The following is a 22,355-nucleotide window of genomic DNA, read 5'->3' as shown; positions in this document are numbered from 1 at the left end:
TTGGATTAGCTTTCCACTCAATCTTTTTCAGACTTGCCTATTGTATTCTACTCAGGTTTGGGTAATAAATTCTTTGATTAGATTGCCCCAGGCTGGGGGTGATTTGGAAGTAAAAATGACATGATCAAAGTCACTTCCTCCAGCATCTCATTAGAATAGGTCCACCTCTTATTATAATATTCATTCTCTCTTATTAACCAATCAGAGTGGATTTCCACCCTCAAGAAACCCCACCCCCCCTTCCAAGGACATATTAGTGTTGAGTGGGTTCCATGCTTTGTCTTTTGTTCTAAAAGAGATGGCCAAGTGACCATTGTTTTATTAATAATATGCTAGCATTATTAATGATTAATTACCCAGAAACTATGTCTCTGAAACTTTTTATATTCATACCCCATTTGGTTTTGTGTGTGTGTGTTTTTTGTTTCTTTAAAGACATTGGAGTGGGCAGCTAGGTGTCGCAGTGGATAGAGCACAGGTCCTGAAGTCAGGAGGACCTGAGTTCAAATCCAGCCTCAGACCAAATACTTGACACTAGCTGTGTGACCCTGGGCAAGTCACTTAACCCCAACTGCCTAAAAAAAAATGAGGTTGGAGTTAAAGACACTGGAGTGGCTTCCTATTTCCTTCTCCAGCTTATTTTATATATGAGCAACTGAGGCAAACAAGATTAAGTGACCTGCCTAGGGTCACACAGCTAGTGTCTGAGGCTATATTTGAACTCGGGGAGATGAGCCTTCCTGATTTCAGGCCTGGCACTCTAGCCACTACACCACCTAGCTGCATGTTAAGAAGATGGGCTTTTGTTTCAGGGAGAAATGAGTCCATTAAAATCAGAGCTAGGAAGTATAATGGTGGGTAAGTTGGTAAACCTTTGCGAGCTTCAGTTTCTGCAGTTATAAAATAAAGGCTGCACAGGTTCATTTCTAACTTTAAGGAAGTTCAGTAGGGGGTCCTCCTCCCCCATTAGGTTTTTGCGTTGTCAATAAAACTCTAGTTCAGTATTTCTTTTCCTTCTTCATAAGACTTCCAGTAGAGGAAATGAGACAGGCAAAATGCACTAGCTTCTGAAAACAGATTGTACTTAGAATACCTAAAAAATCATTTTTCAATTAGAGAGCAGAAACAAATTATATTTGGTTAGGATACTGAATTAAATTATCCATAGATTACTCTATAATAATCTGCTAGGCTGTTGTAACAACATTACTGCTAAAGCTTATGGTTAATCATTTTTTCATTAAGTACATGAGAATTTTATCTTAATGTTGACATAATCCACTTGTCATATCTTTCTTTATATCATCCTCACTAAAACCATCTAATAATAATCTCCCATTTTCTTAACTGTATATGGGGCACAAGGGTTAGCAAAGCTTCTAAATTTGGGGGAAAATTAGATGAGTTCATCTCTGCGAAGCTAACTTTCTCTGATTTTAAAGATCATTGAGTCCAAAGCTGCCTTTATTTTTATTCTGGAGATCATAGGATCACAGATTTCAGGGTGGATAGGACCATCTAGTGTAACCCCCAAGAGGCCAGGGAAGAGAAGTAATTTTCCCAAGGTCATACAGGCAGTACAGCAAGTCCCAGAGCTGGGATTTGGAATAATAGGTGATGAAATTCCATATGGAATGCATGTTATATTTTATATTTTGGCATCCAAATAATAGCAACTTTTCTAGACTGCAGCCTCAAAGGAGTAATAGGCATGGTCCTGTGTGGCACTGTTCATGGTGCTTTTTTTTTTTTTTATCATTTTATGGGGAAAGAGTTGGGAATCTGTTAACTAACAATCAACCAGTTATTATTAAGTACCAACTCTGTGCCAGGCACTGCACTAACAATGCTGTTTCTCAGTCATGTCTGATTTTTCATGACCACATTTGGGGCTTTCTTGGCAAAGATATTGGAATGGTTTGCAATTTCCTCCTCCAGCTTATTTTATAGATGAAGAAACTGAGGCAAATAGGGTTAAGTGATTTGCCCAGGGTCACACAGGTTTAGAGTTGGGAGAGCTGGTTCAGGTGTGAAAGAATTCACTTAGACCTTCTCTGTAACCATTGAGTGCATTATTGATGCAAAAGCAGCTGGCTGGCCCTAGAAAGAGGACTCACAATTTGCAGAAGGACAGGATGAGGAAGATGGTTGCTTACAAGAAAGTTTAGAAGTTTTTATGGGTGTTAAAGATTAGAGACAGGTCAAGGAAGGTTTTTATGACATAGAATGAATGAAACAAAGGGAATTCTTTATGATTTAAGGATTTAAGGACAGGGCATAAGAGCATAGGTTAAGGAACATAGGATAAGGGACACAAAAGCAGTTCTTTTGGTACAGGTTCAAGATAAGGGGGAAAGGACTTTAGCATGCCTTTTAAGTTACAGAATTAGCTGGGGTTTCACAAAGTCCTGGAAAAGTAATGTTAATATTCTCTTGGGACACTATTTGTATCTACATCAGTCTGAGGCTGGATTTGAACTTGGAAAGATGAGTCTTCCTGACTCCAGGCCTGGCATTCTATCCACTTAGCCACTTAAGTGGCTACCCCCTAAAGTGTAGGCTCAGTTGATGAGGTCTAGAGGGTAGGTGTGCTGGGACCCCAAGATCACGTGGGCCCTGCCTGAATCAATTCAACCCAAATCTTCTTTCAGCCAGAGAAAAAGTTTAATAGAGTTAAACCACATAGGCCAGGTGACGCCTGTAAGGACCAGCAGGCATGAGAAAGTCTCAGCGTTTAAGTGGGGGGCCAGGGTGGATCTTATATACACTAAAGTAACTTTGGGTGGCCAGAGGAGGGGGCTGGGAAAAGGGTCTAGGTGAGAATTCTGATTTGAATGTCTGAGAGACTGAATAGACAATGGGAATAGATAATGAAGAGAACTGGGAGGAAAAAGTTTGAAAGGCATCTGAATAAGATCAAAAGGTGTGGGTAGGGCTTTCAAAGGAAAATAAGGGGAGTCCATATGGAACTGTCTGAGACCAGAGTAAGAGAAGTTTAAGGGTTTTCTGGGGCCATAGACAAATGGGAGCAAAATTCTTTTTGGGGCAAGGGGCAAAGGTCTCAGCTTGGGCCCATACCCCATCACAGTCATTTTGCCCTCTACTTTATAAATTCCAATGGCTTCCTATTGCCTCAGAGTTGAGAGTGAGGTTTAAAACTTTGCACAGCTCTGCCTCACTTAAATCCAATTCACTAGCAAGTCAAGACATCACCTGTGATGCCACTGGTCCGTTTCAAGAATGAAAGGAAGGAAGAACAGTTGTCTCTAAGAGCAAAGACAAAATATTCTGTTTGGCATTCAGAGTCCTTTAAAACCTAACTCCCTCCTACCTTTCTTGTCTTCTTATACCTTACTGCCCACCACATACTCTTTAATCCAGGGACACAGGCCTCCTGGCTATTCTCAGGACAAGAACCATCTCTGAAATAAACTGATCTCTTGGCTCCAGGCATTTTTTTCTGGTGGTCCCCAGTGCTGGGAACTCTCTCCCTCCTCGGCTCCCACCCACTGACCTTCTAGGCTTCCTTTAAGTCCAAGCTAAAATCCTGCTTTCTAGTGAAAGTCTTCCCAAATCCCTCTTAATTCCAGAGCTTGTCTCTTATTTATCTTGTCTATAGCATGCTTTGTATGTATTTCTTTACATGTTGTCTGTCTTCTCCAGTTAGACTGTGAGCCCCTTGAGGGCAGGGACTATCTTTTACTTCTTTTTCTATCTCAAGCACTTAGCACAGTGCCTGGCACATTGTAGGGGCTTAATAAATATTTATTGATAGATTCATTATCTAACTGGGGAAATAGTATATTTGGAAGTGGCGGCCAGGGAAGGGATTTATAGTCTGGGAAGTCGCAAAAATAGTAAATGGAGCAATAAAACAGTTAATTGATGTGTTCTTTTTCAGAAGCAGCAGCAGTGTTGATTTGATTGTCAGTTCTCAGAGAGAACTCTGGAGGGGAGATGTGAGCGAGGTACCACCCCTCCCCCCTTCCTGCTTTATTTTTGTCTTTGTATCACAGTGCCTAAAATGTTCATTGATTGTGTTAATATGCTCATAGAACTGAAAGAGACTTTAGAAGCCACCTAATCTAATCATTTCATAGATAAGCATCTGAAGACCAGAATTGGTAAATGACTTGTCCAAAATCACACAATAAGTAGCAGAGTAGGGATTTGAACCAAGGTCCTCTGATGCCACATCCAGCATACATTTTTATATTTGAGACAATATTCATATTTTCTGATTGGAAACTGAGGGGTGACCAATAAATAAGTTAGCCATGTTAGTTTTTATTCATTCTCCTGGCCTGGAGAGAAGATTGAGTAGTCTGTCCAATAATCATTGCCCTCAACTCCATTGATGAGGGGTTATATTAGGAGTTATTAGACATTTTTGTTTGAAGCCTATGGACACATTCTCAGAAAAATGTTTTTAAATGCATGAAATAAAATATTCAGGATTATAAAGAAAATAATTCATTAGATTTTAAGCTCCTCAAGGGCTAGGACTTTGTCTCTTTTTGTATCCCTAGCACTTAGCATGGTGCCTGGTACATAGTAGAATTTTAATAAATGTTTTATTGAAATACAGTTATTAAAATACTTTTTAAAATTCACTGGGCCCTGGCTAAGAATATCTGGCCCAAAGCTTTCCCTGGCAGCTCATATTTTTACTTTGTGGATAGAAGAGTTGAGCATTGACTGCTGTGTATCAATACTGCCTCTTCTCCCACCCACCCTCCCCTTATTTAGTTCAGTTTAACACACTGAAGGCTCAGGACACACTGGCTCTCCCTGTCAGGTGGACTTAGTCTCTCTGCCATAAATAATTGCTCGGAACACCTGAGAAGAAGCCTTGCTTTTCTCCTTCTAGTATACACTGTTTACTCTAGTTCACCCATCCTCCATACAAAACATAACAGCAGGGCATTCATTCACTCATTCCTGCAACAAACATTTGTCAAATCCCTAAATAAGGGGTCTGCTGGCCTAATAAGACTGGGGCACCCTGTCCCATTGAGAAGCCATACCTCTGGGCTCCCAAAGTGTGAGTTCAGTCCTGGGAAAGCCTAGCCTCTTAAAAGGTTTCAAGTTCTGTTGCTGTTGTCATTTCTGGTTCATTATGCCCCCATCAGAGAAGAACTCTGAGAAGGAGCTTTTAACAAAGCCTAGGTTTGGCTAATACCTAGGGCCTTCCCAAAATGGATTGATAGAGTCCCTTTTAGAAAGGTACTCAATGTATACATGTGGTACAATTTATACACTGGTACCAGATATAGGCCCCCTCTTTATTTCTTCTATCCCAAAAGAAACACTTAAATCCAAAAGATGCATAAGTGCTCAGTGATAAATAGTTAAACATGAAAAAGTAACCTTTAGAGGGGCAGCTAGGTAGCACGGTGGATAGAGCACCAGACCTGGATTCGGGTGGACCTGAGTTCAAATCTCACCTCAGACACATAACACTTACTAGCTGTGTGACCCTGGGCAAGTCACTTAACCCCACTGCCTAAGGGAAAAAAAAAAAGAAAAAATAAAAGAAAAAAAAAGGAAAAAGAAGAGAAAAAGTAACCTTTAACTTCCGTTATACTAGTCTAAGAAAGAGACTGATACTTAAAACATGAAATATTTTGTGTGTTGATTAGAAATTTCACCTTCACTTCAGTCTGTGCTATCAAAATGACTCCTTCAGAGTTCATGTCTTCTGGGAAGTTGGAGTATAGCCTGGGCTCATCCTTCCATAGGTGGCCATCTCCTCCTCCAAGAAGTGCAGGAGCAGCTGCAGGGAATACCTCCTGCTGCCAGTCACCTGCTATTCCTCACATGCGAGTGTCTGTCCACACCTGCCCTCCTTAGGGTGAGGGAAAAGATGATTCACATCTGATTCCAGACTTCTTGAGTCCACAAGCGTAATGATAATAAGTTTTATTATATAACTGCCTCCATTTTGTTTTGATAGAGTTGTTTTAAGTTTTTCATTAATAAGTCCTTGTGTATTATAATGTAGTAAACATGTTTGTTCTTGACTAAAAAGCGTATGTGGACCCTCTGATAAGACAGATTTCATCAGTAGTTCATGTAATAAACTACAAGTCAACTTACATGGTAAACAACTTGGGAATGCCCGCAGCTTAAAAACTATAAGAAACCCACCTGAGACCTCGGCCATCAGCCAGCCTGCACTTAGGTGATGACTTGCATAGACTCCCACATTCCTAGAACTTGACTCAAGCAGCCATAGTTGCCTTGAGAGCAGTGCCGATTGACTGAGACTTGTCAGAAGACCACTGTGGAGGAAGGTACATGGCTTCCCAGTTACTGGTTAGAAAGGGAACTGGGTAAAGAGGGAACCTTGTGAGCAAGGGTGTGAAAGACCCTTACCAAGACCTCTAAGAAGATGGTTTGTTCTTTGTGGAAACTGATGCTTTTACTGTGCATGAATTTATTAAGAAAGTTGGATTGCATCATGCATTGAGGAGATTAAGTCCAATTAGCGTTTCCACCACACTAGTTAGTGTTCATAATGTGTGCACAGGTTGTTGCACTGAGATGACTGCCTGGGCCAGAAAAAACACTATTTTGGTGGCCTGTCCGCCAAGAAAGAGAGAAACAAGAAGAGGAAGCTGAAGATTTGAAGTATAGTCTCAAGATCTTCTAGGCTGATTTCTAGCTGTCGGTAGTCACCATTGCTGCTAAGGAGGAGGAGAAGAAATCTCCTCCCTCAACCCCCCCCCCCCACCCGGCACCAAGTTCCAAGCTAGAACAGAGCCTCTGAAGACAGTGAAGGATGTCTGTCCTTTTAAAGTCTTCTGAGTGGGCAGCTCTTTCTGCTCAGATGCGAATCATCTTTTCCCTCACCCTAAGGAGAGCAGGTGTGGACAGACACTCGCATGTGAGGAATAGCAGTAAGCCTCTTGGTGTACAATTTCTTTATTAAATGGTGAAAACACATATCTCTTTGGAATTGGCCAGAGCACCGGCTCAGCACCATGCACGGCCTATTCACAGTTAAGGGGCTCTCTGGATAACAATCCATGTCTCTGTCTTGGACTCTCTTCTCTCCCTCTTTCTCAGTGACTTCATTACCTCTGGTTCAATTGTTATCTTTGTATAGACCATCCAGTGACAGTGGAGGATACTAATTGCATTATAACATTCTGTGCTTATTTGCACCTTTCCCACCTATTAAATCTTTTAGATATTTCTGGATTCCCCCACCCCCCATCATTAAACACTCCTATAAGAAATGCTTGAATAGGTAGCTATTTTCTTATTTTTGATCATCTTATTATATGTGATAATTGAGATGAAGATAATGATTTTTGACTCAGAATGTAATTCTAAAATGTCCTCCAAAAATCTTTCAGCTTCTAGTTCCATAAGAAATATAGACGTGTACCTGCTTCTCCACAAACCTGCATTGTTTTGCTATTTTTATTTTTGTCAACTTTGGTGCATGAGACAGAGTACCTCAGAGTTGTTTTCATTTGCATTTTTTTGTTAGATGGAATACTTTTTGAGCAATCTGTGATCTGCATATCCTTTGTTGTAAATTTTTCGTGCCCTTTCAACAGGGAATAGGTAGTTTCCCTTGAATAGTTTTATTATTATTTTTAATATTGAGCTTAAAAATCTGGAAATTTGCTGCAAATACTTTTCTTAATCTAATTGTTAAATTGTATATTTTGCATTCTTTATGTAACCTAACAAATCTCTAATTTGTTACGATTTCTTCTATTTATTCAATATTTCTTTCCCTCATAGTTGAGATCACATTTTTTCTTTTTTTATATAGCTTTTTTAAAATGCTGAAGTCTATTGTTTTTCAGTTGTGTCCAACTTTTCTTGACCAAATATCGGGCTTTCTGGGCAAAAGGTACATGGAGTGGTTTGCCATTTCCTTTTCCAGCTCATTTTACAGATGAGGAAGCTGAGGTAGTCAGAGGTTAAGTAACTTGCTCAGGGTCACATGTCTAGTAAGTGTCTGAGGCTGGATTTGAACTCTGATCCTCCAGATTCTAGGTCCAGCACTCTATTCACTTTGATCACTACCTGCCTCTTTCTTAAGTCTGTTATTCAGATACGATTTTTTTTTTTGACACAAGGTACTGAGGTGAAGATTTCTTTTTTTTGGTCACATAGCTAATAAGTGTTATGTGCCTGAGGCTGGATTTGAACTCGGGTCTGCCACCTAGCTGCCCCCAATAAACTATATTTATTTTTCATCACATTCCCAGGAAGTTTCTCCAAGAATATTGATTAATCTCCTCCAATTTTCTCCCATACTCGAACAACATTTTGCTTATATTTGGTTCTATTTCTGACCCCATTCTGTTCTATTGGTCTGTTTACCTCATTACAAGGTAATTTTAACATAGTAAAGTATTAAAGTAAGGCCACCTAGACTTTGCTCTATTTTTCAAATGGCTCCTAGCTACTCCAGAGAAGCAGCTGTAGTGTAACAGAGCGTAGTATAACAGAGCCTAGGGCCTGGTTGTCAGGAAGATTTGAGTTTGAATTTCTGCCCTCAGATACTTACTAGCTGTGTGACATGGGCAAGTTACTTAACCTCTCTCTGCTTCTATCTGTGCAAAATGGGAATAACTGCATATGACAAACACAGTTTAACAATAAACTGAAGTTGACCTCATCTTTGTGAATTGCCTGGGGCTGATCGGACAACTCTCATTCCCAGCCTCTAATTACTTTGTAAATCTCCCACCAGCAGCCTGGTCATAACCCCTCCCACCTGTGAACTGGCCATTCCTCTGCCTAGCCCCTCGCACCTGCAGCTTGGCTATTGCCTCTTCCTTAGGACCCTATATAAACTGTTCTCGGCCTCCTCCTCAGGTACCCCAGCACTTGAGAAACAGGACTTCCAGAAGCCAAGATGGTGGAGCAAGAACTAAGTTGCTCTCACTCTCCCTTGCTGACCTTTTTAAAAAAAAAAACACCCAGAAAATATTGCCCCAGGAAAAACCCTGGAACACAGAAAGACAGGATGTGGCAGTCTTTTACCCTGGGAAGCTTGGGAAATTAATGAGAACTCCCTCTGCACCTGGTGGAGGGGAGCAGTGCAGGATGGGAGTCATCCCAGCAAGCCCCCTATAAGCCTCCCTAAGCAAGCACCAACAGCAGGAAACCCAACCTCCCCTCTTATCCGCCCCCCTCCCTGCCCCAATGCCTTGGAGCAGCTAGAGGAACTGGTAGACTCCAGCAGCCAAAACTCCCGGTGCTTCAGCACAATTCTAGGAAGCACAACTTCCTAGGCAGGCATCCTCCAAAAGCCAAACCTTGCTGTGCTTCAGAGCAGGTATCCTCCAGGTGTCAGACCCCACCTCCACCCCAAGAGCTTTAGTGCTGCTGACCCCAGCTTAGCACCAGGTAAGCTGTCAGATCCCCAACAGCTGCCAGCTGCCGGCACCTGAGGCCCCAGCACATAAAGCCAGCGACCAGGTCCCCAGCACCCAGCACGAGAAGCTTGGGTCAGTGGTTCCTGTGCTCAACTTTAAAAGCCAGGAAATGGGCAAACATCATGAGCAAAAAGCAGAAATGAACAATGACCACAGATTCTTTGGGGCAGGAATGATCAAGACACAAATTCAGCAGAATTGTCAATATATCCACATCTGAAACCTCAAAAGGGAACATGAACTAGTCTCAAGTCCAAAAAGCCTTCTTAGAAGAGCTCAAGAAAGATTTTAAAAGTCAAGTAAGAGAAGAAAAAATTGGGAAAAGAAATTAAGAAATGAGAGTTATGAAAGAGAGTCAATAGCTTGGAAAAGGAAGGACAAAAATTGACTGTAGAAAACAACTCCTTAAAAAGTAAAATGGGCCAAATTCAAAAGGAAGTACAAAAGCTAATTGAAGAAAACAATTCATTAAAAACTAGAACTAGGCAAGTGACTTTAATGACTCTGAGACATCAAGAATCAGTCAAAATCAAAAGAATGAAAAAATAGAGGAAAATGTAAAATAACTCACTGGAAAAAAGCTGACCTGGAAAATGGATCCAGGAGAGATAATTTAAGAATTACTGGTCTACCTGAAAGCCATGATTTAAAAAGAGAGAGAGAGAGAGAGAGAGAGAGAGAGAGAGAGAGAGAGAGAGAGAGAGAGAGAGTGCGTGAGAGCAAGCCAGCGCCTGGACAGCATCTTTCAAAAAATCATCAAGGAAAACTGCCCTGAGGTCTTAGAACCAGAGGGTAAAATAGTCATTGAAAGAATCCACCCATCAACTCCTGCAAGAGATCTTAAATTGGGCGACTGCAGCCATGAGTATGCTCAGGCCTCAGAAGAGGCTTGCCTCTAGTGTCCTTAGATGTGGAAAGAAGAAGGTATGGCTTGACCCCAATGAGACCAATGAAACTGCCAACACCAATTCCCATCAGCAGATTTGGAAGCTGATTAAAGATGGGCTCATCATCTAGAAACCGTGACTATGTACTCTAGTGCCAGATGCTGAAAAAATACTCTGGCTTGATGGAGGGGCTGGGCAGGTAAATGGGCATTGGTAAGAGAAAGGGTACTGCAAATGCTTGTATGTCTGAGAAGGTGACCTGGATGAGGCGAATGAGAATTCTGCACCATCTGCTCCGAAGATAGCGTGAATCCAAAAAGATTGACTGCCATATGTACCACAGCCTGTACTTGAACGTGAAGGGAAATGTGTTCAAGAATAAGTGGATCCTCATGGAGCAAATTCATAAGCCAAAGGCAGACAAGGCCCGGAAGAAGCTCTTGGCTGACCAGGCTGAAGCTCGCCAGTCGAGGACTAAAGAAGCACAAAAGCGTTGGGAAGAGTGTCTGTAGGCTAGGAAACAGGAGATCATAAAGACTTTGTCCAAGGAGGAGGAGACTAAGAAATGATCCTCCCCTATCTGTTCTGTACATAGTACCCTTCTATTTAGCTTATACAATAAACCTTGACAGATTGAGGGGAAAAAAAAGATCCTAATTGAAAACACCAAGGAATATTGTAGCCAAATTCCAGAATTATCAGGTCAAGGAGAAAAGCAGCCAGAAAGAAACAATTTAAATACTGTGGAACCACAGTCAGTATGACACGGGACCTTGCAGCTTCTATGTTAGAATACTGGATGGCTTGGAATATGATATTCTGTAAGGCAAAGGAGCTTGGATTACAACCAAGGATTAACTACCCAGTGAAATTGAGCATAATCTTTCAGGGGAAGAAATGGATATTCAATGAAATAGGGGACTTCCAAACCTTCCTGATGAAAAAACCAGAGGTCAACAGAAAATTTGATCTTCAAACACAAGACTTAAGAGAGGCATTAAAAAGGTAAATAGGAAAGAAAAACCCCAACATGTTATTCAATAAGGGCAAACATTTTACATCCCTACATGGGAAGATGATACTTGTAACTCTTGAGAACTGTATCTTTATTATGACATTTAGAAGGGGTACATATAGACAGAGGGCATGGGTATAAGTTGACTTTGATGTGACCATAAAAAAATCTAATTAAGTAGTGGAAAGGGATTGTACTGGGAGGAGAGGAAAGGGGACAGAAAAGGGTAAATTATATCACATGAAGAGGCACAGACCTATTACAGTAGAGGGAAAGTTTTTACTTCAGTTGAAGTAAAAACAAAGTAGGAGTACTAAGTCTGATCTCAGACGAAGCAAAAACAAAAACAGATCTAATTAAAAATAAGGAAGAAAACTACATCCTGCTAAAATGTACCATAGACAATGAATAATATCGTTATTAAACATATGCACCAAGTGGTATAGCATCCAAATTGTTACAGAAATTAAGGGAGTTACAGGAAGAAATAGACAACAAAACTATAGTGAGGGACCTTAACCTCCCCCCTCTCAGAATTAGATAAGTCTAGCCACAAAATAAATAAGAAAGAAATTAAGGAGGTGAATAGAATTTTAGAAAAGTTAGATATGGTAGATCTCTGGAGAATACTGAATTGGGGTAGAAAGGAATATACTTTTTTTTTTTGAGATGAACATCTTATTCAAAAGTTTAAATATGCAGACAGTACACAGCTTTTTCAATGAAAGTTCTTGTGTTGTTTCTCAGACAAATGAAATTGAAGGATGTGTGGCAGATGAAGGTGACTCCTCATGAGTGCTCTTCAGCCAGTTTTTCAGCTTTTGTCACAGCTTCTTCAATGGGTCTGACCATAGAGAAGGCCTGCTCTGAGAGATGGTCAGACTGACCTGCCAAGGTTTACTGGAGTCCCTTAATGGTTTCTTTCAGGGGCACCAACTTCCCCATATGTCCTGTGAAAACCTCAGCAACCTAGAATGGCTGTGACAAGAAACGCTGGATTTTCCAGGCCCGAGACAGTCAACTTGTCTTCTTCAGACAACTTATCCATACCAAGGATAGTAATGATGTCCTGGAGAGACTTATAGTCCTACAGAATCTTTTGCACACCTTGGGCAACATCATAAGTGTTCATTGCCAACAATGTTGGGATCTATGATCTGGGAAGTGGAGTCCAGAGGATCCACCGCAGGGTAAATGCCCAGCTCAGCAATGGCCTGAGACAGCACAGTGGTAGCATCCAAATGGGCAAAGGTGGTAGCAGGAGCAGGATCAGTCAAGTCATCAGCAGGCACATAGATGGCTTGCATGGAGGTGATAGAACCCTTCTTGGTTGTGGTAATTCTTTCCTACATGGTGCCCATATCAGTGGCTAAGGTGGACTGATAACCCACAGCAGAGGGGATTCTGCCTAGTAAAGCAGACACTTCTGAGCCAGCCTGAGTGAATCAGAAGATATTATCAATGAAAAGCAGTACATCTTGACCCTCTTGGTCTCTAAAGTATTCAGCCACAGTGAGGCCAGTCAAAGCTACCTGAGCTCGAGTACCAGGTGGTTCATTCATCTGGCCATATACCAACACTACCTTGGAAGTGTTATCCTTCAGATTGATGACACCAGACTCAATCATCTCATGATACAAGTCATTGCCTTCTTGGGTCCGTTCACCAACACCAACAAACACAGAATAACCACCATGGGCCTTGGCAACATTGTTGATTAGCTCCATAATCAATACAGTCCCAGCACCACCAAAGAGACCAATTTTGCCACCTCTGGCATATGGGGCCAAAAGATCCACAACTTTGATGCCAGTGACTAGGATTTCTTGCTCTACACTCATCTCTATGAATTCAAGAGCCTCAGCATGAATAGCAGCAAACTATTTTGTTTTGATTGGACCCCTTTCATCAATAGGCTCTCCAATTACATGATTCTTCCTAGGGTCTCAGGCCCCACAGGGGTTTTGATTGGGGCGCCAGAATCCAGGACCTTCTTCCCTCTGACCAATCCTTCAGTACCATCCATAGCAATGGTCCGGACTGTGCTCTCACCCAGATGTTGAGTGACCTCCAGAACCAGCCTGGTTTCCCTGTCCTGCACTTCCAGGGCATTGAGAATGGGAGGGAGTTCCTCATCAAACTGCACGTCCACCAAGGCCTGATGACAGCCACCATGCGCCTGCAGGCCGCCCTGCTCTTGGGGGTGGGGGATGTCATAGCTGCATAGTCCCGGGTGCACTGGAGTGTGGCTGGGGCCACCTGCAACAAGGTCTGGGCCTGGGGCAAGGGTGCCTGAGGCTGTGGTGGTATGGCCCAGCAGCCCTAACATAGCAGAGTATGGGGAGAGACTGAGCTAGAATATACCTTTTTCTTGGTGGTATGTGGCACCTACACAAAAATTGACCATGTACTAGGGCATATGAACCTCACAATCCAATGCAGAAAGGCAGAAATATTAAATGCATCCTTTTCAAATCATGATGCAATAAAAATTAAATGTAATAAAGGGCCGTGGAAAGATAGACTAAACATTAATTGGAAACTAAATAATCCTAAAGAATGAGTCAAACAACAAATCATAGAAACAATCAATTAACTTCATCCAAGAGAATGACAATAATGAGACAGCATACCAAAACTTATGGGATATAGTGAAAGCTCTCCTTAGGGGAAGTTTTATATTTCTCCAAGCTTACATGAATAAAATAGAGAAAGAAGAGATCAATGAATTGGGCATGCAACTGAAAAAGCTAAAAATCCCCAATTAAATACCTAATTAGAAATTCTGAAAACCAAAGGAGAAATTAATAAAACTGAAATTAAGAACTCTATTGAACTAATAAATAAAACTAAGAACTGGTTTTATGAAAAAAAAAAACAAAAAAAATATCTTTGGTTAATTTGATTAAAAAAAAAAAGAGCCACCAAATTACCAGTACCAAAAATGAAAAGGGTGAATTTACCACCAATGAAGAGGAAATTAAAACAATAATTGAGTTATTTAGGTGGAGCCAAGATGGTAAAGTAAAAGCAGTAACTTGCTTGAGCTCTCCCCCAAAACTGTCCAAATACTTGTGGGAAAAAAAAATGGCTCTAAACATACTCTAGAGCAGCAGAACCCACAAAAAGACAGAGTGAAACAAATTTCCAGCCCAAGACAACCTGGATGGTTGATTGGAAAGGTCTGTTGCACTGAGCTGGGAGAGGAGCACAGTTCAGCATGGGCTGTATAAACAAAGACAGGGCCTCAGTGAACACGGAGCAGGCCTGAGGGGACTGAATCATGGGCAGCTGTGGCGGTTTCCAGACTTCTCAACCCACAAAGGACAAAGACAACTGTGATCTGTGACTAAAGTGAGAGAGGAGCTCAGTCCCAGCCCCAGCTCCAGTTCCCGGGCAGCCCTGGGGATGGTGGCTGCTTCTGGAGCTCTCAGCCCACAGACTAAGGGGAGGATCGATTGGCTCATCAGAGGGGGACTGCAGGGATTTCTTTGCTGGTGCTGAGGTAGGATTCTCTTGCTTTGCCCGTGCTTGGATGGGTCACAGTTCTTGATGGTGGTCCTGGAACAAGGAGGATTATTGGCATGGTGGAGCTTGTGGTGGCAGTGGAGAGGAAATCTCAGATTTTCAAGGCAGAAAAGAGAGCTTGTGGTCACTCACAGACCACAGCACAAGCCAGGAAAGCAGTAAATGCCTCTCCTTTGACCATACCACCTTGGAAGACTTGAAAATTTACAGGTCCCTAGAAGTATTTCTGAAAACAGCTGCACAAAACCTCTGAAGCTTGGGACAGTACATTCTCCACATTGGAAGCAGACCCTTACCTTAACAAAGAGTTTAAAAGTAAAATCATTGGCTGGGATCATGAGCAAACAGCGCAAAAAAAAAAGTCAGACCATAGCATCTTTCTTTGGTGACAAAGAAGATCAAAACGTACAACCAGAAGAAGACAACAAAATCAAAGATCCTACATCCAAAGCCTCCAAGAAAAATAGGAATCAGTCCCAGGCCATGAAAGAGCTCAAAAAAGATTTTGAGAAGCAAGTAAGAGAAGTACAGGAAAAAGTGGGAAGAGAACAAGAAAATCCTGAAAAACAAGTCAACAGCTTGCTAAAGGAGACCCAAAAAAATGCTGAAGAAAATAACACCTTAAAAAATAGACTAACCTAAATGGCAAAAGAGGTCCAAAAAGTCAAGAGGAGAAGAATGCCTTCAAAAGCAGAATTGGCCAAATGGAAAAGGAAGTCCAAAAACTCACTGAAGAAAATACTTCCTTAAAAATTAAAATGAAGCAAATGGAAGCTAATAACTTTATGAGATATCAAGAAATTGTAAAAAAAACAACAACAACAAAAGAATGAAAAAATAGAAGAAAATGTGAAATATCTCATTGGAATATCAACTGACCTGGAAAACAGATTGAGGAGAGATATCATCTTTCAAGAAATTATCAAGGAAAACTGCCCTGATATTCTAGCACCAGAGGGTAAAATAGAAATGGAAAGAGATCTCCAAAGGGGGAAAAAAAGACCTATTTAGTCCAACTGTATGCCAATAAATTTGACAATCTTAGTGAAATGGATGGGATATTTACAAAAATATAAACTGCCCAGATTAACTGAAGAAGAAATAAAATACTTAAGCCCATTTCAGAAAAAGAAATTAAATAAGCCATCAATTAACCCCCTAAGAAAAAATCTCCAGGGCCAGATGGATTTACAAGTGAATTCTATCAAATGTTTAAAGAACAATTGATTCCAATACTATATAAACTATTTGGGGAAATAGACAAAAAAGGAGTCCTACCAAATTCTTTTTATGGTACAAATATGGTGCTGAGGAGCTGAAACAGAGAAAGAAAATTACAGACCAAATTTTTCTAATGAATACTGATGCAAAAATTTAGAATAATATATTAGCAAAGAGATTGCAGCAATTTATCTTGAGGATAATAAACTATGACCATGTAGGATTTATACCAGGAATGCCAGGCTGGTTCAATATTAGGAAAACTATCAGCATAATTGACCATATCAACAACAAAACTACCAGAAATCATATGATTATCTCAATAGATGCAGAAAAAGCTTTTGAGAGAATACAACATCCATTCCTATTAAGATGCTAGAGAGCATAGGAATAAATGGAGTCTTCTTTAAAATGATAAATAGTATCTATCTAAAACCATCAGCAAGCATTATATGAAATGGGGATAAGCTAGAGCATTTCCAATAAGATTGGAGGTGAAATAAGGATGTTATTATCACTGTTATTCAATATTGTACTAAAAATGTTAGCTTTAGCAATGAGAAGAAAAAAGAAATTGAAGGAATTAGAACAGGCAAAAAGAAACAAAGCTATCACTCTTTGCAGATAATATGGTGGTATACTTGGAGAATCCTAGAGAATCGAGTAAAAACCTACTTGAAATAATAAACAAATTTAGCAAAGTTGTAGGATATAAAATAAACCCACATAAATCATTGGCATTTCTATATACTACTAACAAAGTCCAACAGCAAGAGACAAAGAATTATAAAATGTTTGGGAGTCTACCTGTCAAAACAACTCCAGGAACTATAAGAATGAAATGCAGGCACTTTTCACACAAATAAAGTCAAATCTAAATAATTGGAAAAATATCAGTTGCTCATGGGTAGGCCAAGCTAACGTAATAAAAATGACAACTCTACCTAAATTTCAGTGCCATGCCAAACTACCAAAAAATTATAGAGCTAGAAAAAAAACCAAAATTCATCTGGAAGAACAAAAGTTCCAGAATAAGGGAATTAATGAAAAGAAATGCAATGGAAGGTGGCCTAGACATACCAGATCTTAAATTGTATTATAAAGTGGCAATCATCAAAACTACTTGGTGCTGGCTAAGAAACAGAGTGGTGGGTCAGTGGAATGTTAGGTACACAAGCCACAGTAGTCAATGACTATAGTAGTCTACTGTTTGATAAACCCAAAGGCTCTAGCTTCTGGTATAAGAACTCACTACTTAACAAAAACTGCTGGGAAAACTGGAAAATAGTATGGCAGAAACTAGGCATGGACCAACATCTTATACCATATACCAAGATAAAGTTAAAATGGGCACCCCAGCACTTGCAGTGTGGCACCCTAATTTGCAAATCATTTGCCCTGATTAAAGACCTCCATTTTACTAAATTGGCTGTTTTCTCTTGAATTCAGGTTGACATGCCTATCTAAATGGATTAGTGTTTAAGATCAAATGAGATGAGATTTACAGCATTTATATAAGTATTATAGCTCATAACCTATTAGGCTCAAGTGGTAGAACCACCACTTCCATTGGATAAAGCGCCAGGCCTGAAGTCAGAAAAACCAAAGTTCAAATACCGCCTGAGCCACTTACTAGCTGTATGACCCTGGGCAAGTCACTTAGCCCTGTTTGCCTCAGTTCCTCATCTGTAAAATGAGCTGCAGAAGGACATGGCAAACCACTCCAGTATCTCTGCCAAGAAAGCCCCCCAAAAAGGGGGTCATGAAGAGTTGGACACAATTCAACAAGAAGACGTGTTTTTGTTGGAGCCCTCCACGCAGGTGGCTACACTACATCGCAACTAACTAGTTAGTAATCACAAAAAACAGGCTCAGTAAACGCGTACAAGGACAATCCGTCACCTCCTTTCCTTTCCCTCCTAGTGTGCCTGCCTGCAGGGAGCCTCCATGCCGGGTTCCAAAGTCAAGTTCGGTCTCTCCCCCTCCCGGAGGCTAATTGCTTTCCGCCGGGGAGCCCACATAGCTCCTATTCTGGGCATGCTCTATAGCCAGATTGAAGCCACCGCCTCCTAGGCGGAAGCGGGAAGGCTCCTCCTCTAGTTTCCCAGAGTTCCGTGAGGCACTGCCAGGGACGCTTCCTGGGTCCGTTTTTAGCACGTGGGACACCAGAGTTAGGGGGTCGGTGCCAGAGGGGACAGCGGGCCGGGTTAGCGTCCGGGCGCCCTCGGGCCCGTTTCCTTCGGCCCCCCCGAGCAGTCCCCGTAGAACCCGTTGCTGGTGCCCGGCTCCGGCGCTGCCATGTGGCCCCCGGAGCTGGCGGTGCTGAGGGGCCACCCCACCGACGCGGAGCGGCAGCGGTGGAAACAGGCGGACGTGGTCGGCGCAGGTGAGAGGAGGGCTCGCGGCCCACCTGCCCCTGGCGGGGTGCGCACGCCGCCGCGGGGCCACCAGCCCCCCAGTCTCAAACGCCCCCACTGCCTTCATTTCGGTCTTCCTCACCTCGCGTCCCAGCCGGTGTCAGCAAGCACTTACTGTGGGCCGGGCTCTGGTCTCCCCCACGCCACGCCACCCTTCAGCTGCCAAACTGATTATCCTGAAGCGCGGGTCGGGCCGTGTCACCCCCTGCTCACTGAATTCCAGTGACCTGGTGTTTTTATTTGAGCCCAGAGGTAGTAGAGAGCCATTGGAACTCTGAACTGGGGAGTGATGTGCTCAGTATTGGGAATAGCTGTCTGGAGGATGGATTGGAGAGTAGAGAGAAAGGCAGCGAGTCAAGTTGAGAGGATATTGCAATACATACTTCAGGCAAGATATCCCTGTTACTTCTAGGATCGAATAAAGCTGCCTCTCTGGTGTTTCTCTTAACATGGCTCTCTTGCTGTTCCATCTTCTTACATATTACCACTTTTCATGAATTCTATGACCCACTCCAATTTGCTTATTCTGAAACTTGGGTATACTACCTCCCATCTCTCTTCTTTTTGCTATAGCTGTCCCTCACTCCTGGAATGCATTCTGTCTTCAGCACCTCTCCGAATCCTTGTTTTCCTTTAAGACTCATCTCAAGCTACCTACATGAAGCCTTTCTGAGTCCTAATTATTGGTGCACTTTCTCTCCAAACCTACCTGTATACATTTTGTATATATTATTTATATATGTCTGTTTCCCTGATGATAAATAATGCAAACTCCTTGGAAGCAGAGACAGTTTCAGTTTTGTCTTTGTATCCCTAGTGCTTAGTGAAATCTCATAATAGATATACATGCTTGTCATTTGGTTGATGGGGGTGGAGGTGACTAAGGGACGGACAAAAGAGGGAAATTATCCAGCACTAAGGGCAGAGACCTGGCCCCTTTTCTCTTTCTGATCCCTGGAGTCTGATGGAGATAGTAAAAGTGCTTCCATTGCTGTTGGCTTTCTTTTTAGGGGCAGGGGCGGGAAAGTTAGGTTTGATTATGTTTCTCTTATCTTTTTTTTTTTATGCCATTGGGGTTAAGTGACTTGCCCAGCGTCACACAGCTAGTAAGTCAGAGTGTTTGGTCTGAGGCCAGATTTGAACTCAGGTCCTGCTGACTTCAGGGCTGGTACTCTATCCACTGCACCACCTAGCTGCCCCTAGGTTTGATTATGTTTCAATGTTTCCTCTCTCCAGTGAAAAAGGATTTTGAGGGTGGGATGCTTTGGGAAGCAGGAAGAGAAGCAGCAGCACTGTCCTTGATTATAGGTGAATTATGGAAGATAGAAAAGTGATGGTTCAATTAAACTCAGCAAGCATTTATTAAGCAACGACTAAGTGACAGGGCCCTGGGGATACAAAGGAACATGTGTGTGTGTATGTAGAAAATCATGTACACAAGTAAATAAATGCATAATAAATTCGGAATCTTAGTTGTAAGAATGGGTGCAATATTAGCTTGGGGGGGAGGGGAGATCAGGAAAGATTATGGGTAGGGAGTGGCATTTGAATTCAGTCTTGAAGGGAGCCAGAGATTCTGAGAGGCCTATTAGAAGATAGCTTGTTCAAAGGCGTGGAGGTGGGAGATTGAATATTTTGGATAGGGAACAGCAAGTACTCCAGTCTAGCCAGAATGTGCATGAAGTAGAGTGCCAAAAAGAGTTTTTATTTGAGTCTAGAGGCAGTAGGGAACTCTTTGAGCAGGGGAGTGATATGGTTAGTGTTGGGAACACTTTGGTAGCTATGTTGAGGATGGATTGGAAAGTGGAGAGACATAAGCCAGTGAATCAAATTAAGGAGATGTTTACATTGTATACTTCAGGCAAAAGAGCCTAAACTAAAGTGGGTGGCTGTGTGAGTGTAGAAGGATGTGGATGTGAGAGTGTTGATGGTGGCAGAATTGATAAAACTTGGGCTGGATCTGGGGATAGAGGAGATAGTGGTGGTCCAAAGAGTCTCCATTGTCTTTCAAACTTGGATGATTGGAAGGATGAAGGTGGAAAGTTAAAAAGAAAGAGTGATGGGTTTGGGGCAAAATTTTTTTTTTTTTGGATATGTTAAGTTTGAGATGGTAAATGCCTAGTAGGCAGTTGGGGGTCCCCTAAGGCTCTGTCCTGGTTCCTCTGGTCTTCTCCTATACTAGTTTACTTGGTGGTCTCATCATTTCCCATGGTTAAGTATCATTTTCATTCAGATGACTCTCAGATCTACTTTTCCAGTCCTAACCTCTTTCCTGACCTCCAGTCTTGAATTTTTAACTGCTTATTAGACATTTAGAACTGGGTGTCCCATAGACATATTAACTCAACAAGTCCCAAGTCCAAAACTGAACTCATCCTTCCCCCCCAAACCCTCACCTTTTCCTAACTTCCTTACTGTCCAGGGTGCCATCATCTTCCCAGTTATCTAGAATTGTAACCTGTGTCATCCTCAACTCCTCCTGCCCTTCTTATCCATCTGTTGCCAAGGCTTGTTGATTTTACCTTTATAACATCTCTTGAATATGTTCCTTTCTTTCCTGACACTAAAACCTCACTGATGCAGGTTCTCATCACCTCATGCCTGGACTCTTTCAATAACCCATGTTGGTCTCCTTGCCTCATTCTTTCTCCACTCTAATCTTTCCTCTACTCAGCTGTCAAATTGACCTTTCCAAAATATTGGTTTGACCTTATCACATCTCTACTCAGTAAACTTCAATGGCTTCTTATCATCTCTAGGATCAAATACAAAATTCTCTGTTTGGCTTTTAAAGCCCTTTATAGGCTGGCTTTTTTCTGCATTTACAGTTTTGTTATACCTTACTCCTCTCCATGTACTCTGTCTTCCAGTGACCCTGGCCTCCTTGCTGTTCCTTGCATAGTACACTCCATCTCCCAACACCAAGGGTTTTCATTCCATATTCTCCATGCCTGGAATTCTCTCCCCCTTTATCTCTGCTTCTGGCCTCCTATCCTTCATTTAGTTTCAGCTGAAGTCCCACCTTCTGCAAGAAGCCTTTCCCAATCCTCCTTAATGCTAATGCCTTCCATCTGTTGATTATTTCTAGCTTATCCTGTATATAGCTTGTTTATACGTTGTCTCTCCCATAAGACTGTGAGCTCCTTGAGGGGAGATGTGGGCTTTTGCCTTTCTTTGTATCTCCATTGCTTAGCACAGTGCCCGGCACATAGTAAGTTCTTAAAAAAAATGCTGCTTGACTGACTTGACTGATCGATGTAGGACTAATGATCAGGAGAGACTAAGGTTTTATTTTATAGAATAGAGATAATAATGCAACACACTGAAGCCAGTGAAATTACTGAGAGAAGGTGAAGAGAGAGAAGAGAGGACCCAGGGTAGAACCTTTGGGCACACCCATACCTAGGGGGCTGGATATGGGTAATTGGGCAAAGGGGGAGGGGGGGGTTAACTAGACAAGTCACTGACACCAGATAGAAGAGTGAAGTAAGAAGAGTGTGATGAGAACCCAAGAGAGGAGAAAGGATCATAGTATCAGAGATTTTTAGAAGGGACCTGAGAAGCAATCTAGTTCAACCTCCTCATTTTACAGATGAGGAACTAAGTCCCAGGGAAGTTAAATGAGAAAAATAACAAGAAGACAGGCTAAAAAAAAAAAGAACTGGCAGGTATCACAAGTAGGATTTGAACCCAAGTCCTCTGACTCCAGAAGTCAGAGGATGGTCAGAGCTGTCATGCTACAGAGAATGCTCATCAACCACTAACTAACTTTGAAGTCATTAACAACAAAAGAAAATTTAATGTTGAATTTGTTTCTTAAATGTCACAGTACATGTAGCCAGGTGCCAGGAGCTTATACTATTATGACTATAAAAGT

At 41.8% G+C, this 22,355-nt stretch overlaps 1 protein-coding gene, 1 long non-coding RNA gene and 2 pseudogenes across 3 annotated transcripts in view; 2 read left to right on the top strand and 2 right to left on the bottom strand.

Annotated features, from left to right (window-relative positions):
* LOC144455851 (uncharacterized) overlaps window positions 1-18,097 on the bottom strand; it is a 64,805-nt gene extending 46,708 nt beyond the window's left edge. The window contains exon 1 of the long non-coding RNA XR_013484657.1: window positions 17,964-18,097. This is a non-coding gene — a long non-coding RNA (uncharacterized LOC144455851). The remainder of the gene's footprint in view (window positions 1-17,963) is intronic.
* LOC110198160 (large ribosomal subunit protein eL19 pseudogene) lies at window positions 10,266-10,866 on the top strand (annotated as a pseudogene).
* Window positions 11,943-14,898, bottom strand: LOC110198189 (ATP synthase F(1) complex catalytic subunit beta, mitochondrial pseudogene; annotated as a pseudogene).
* A 74-nt stretch (window positions 18,098-18,171) lies between the features above and the next one.
* The window catches only part of TTC27 (tetratricopeptide repeat domain 27), a 246,620-nt gene continuing 242,436 nt past the window's right edge, over window positions 18,172-22,355 (top strand). For both annotated transcript variants that reach the window (XM_020972342.2, XM_020972341.2), the window contains exon 1: window positions 18,172-18,447. In XM_020972342.2, coding sequence (XP_020828001.1) covers window positions 18,360-18,447 — 88 coding nt within the window. In that variant the 5' untranslated portion in view covers window positions 18,172-18,359. The remainder of the gene's footprint in view (window positions 18,448-22,355) is intronic.

This window comes from Phascolarctos cinereus, unplaced genomic scaffold, assembly GCF_003287225.1.
Source record: "Phascolarctos cinereus isolate Bilbo 61053 unplaced genomic scaffold, phaCin_HiC Scaffold_2;HRSCAF=192, whole genome shotgun sequence".
Taxonomy (NCBI): domain Eukaryota; kingdom Metazoa; phylum Chordata; class Mammalia; order Diprotodontia; family Phascolarctidae; genus Phascolarctos; species Phascolarctos cinereus.
Note: the sequence above shows the minus strand (reverse complement) of the source record. Positions and strands in the feature narration are given on the sequence as shown.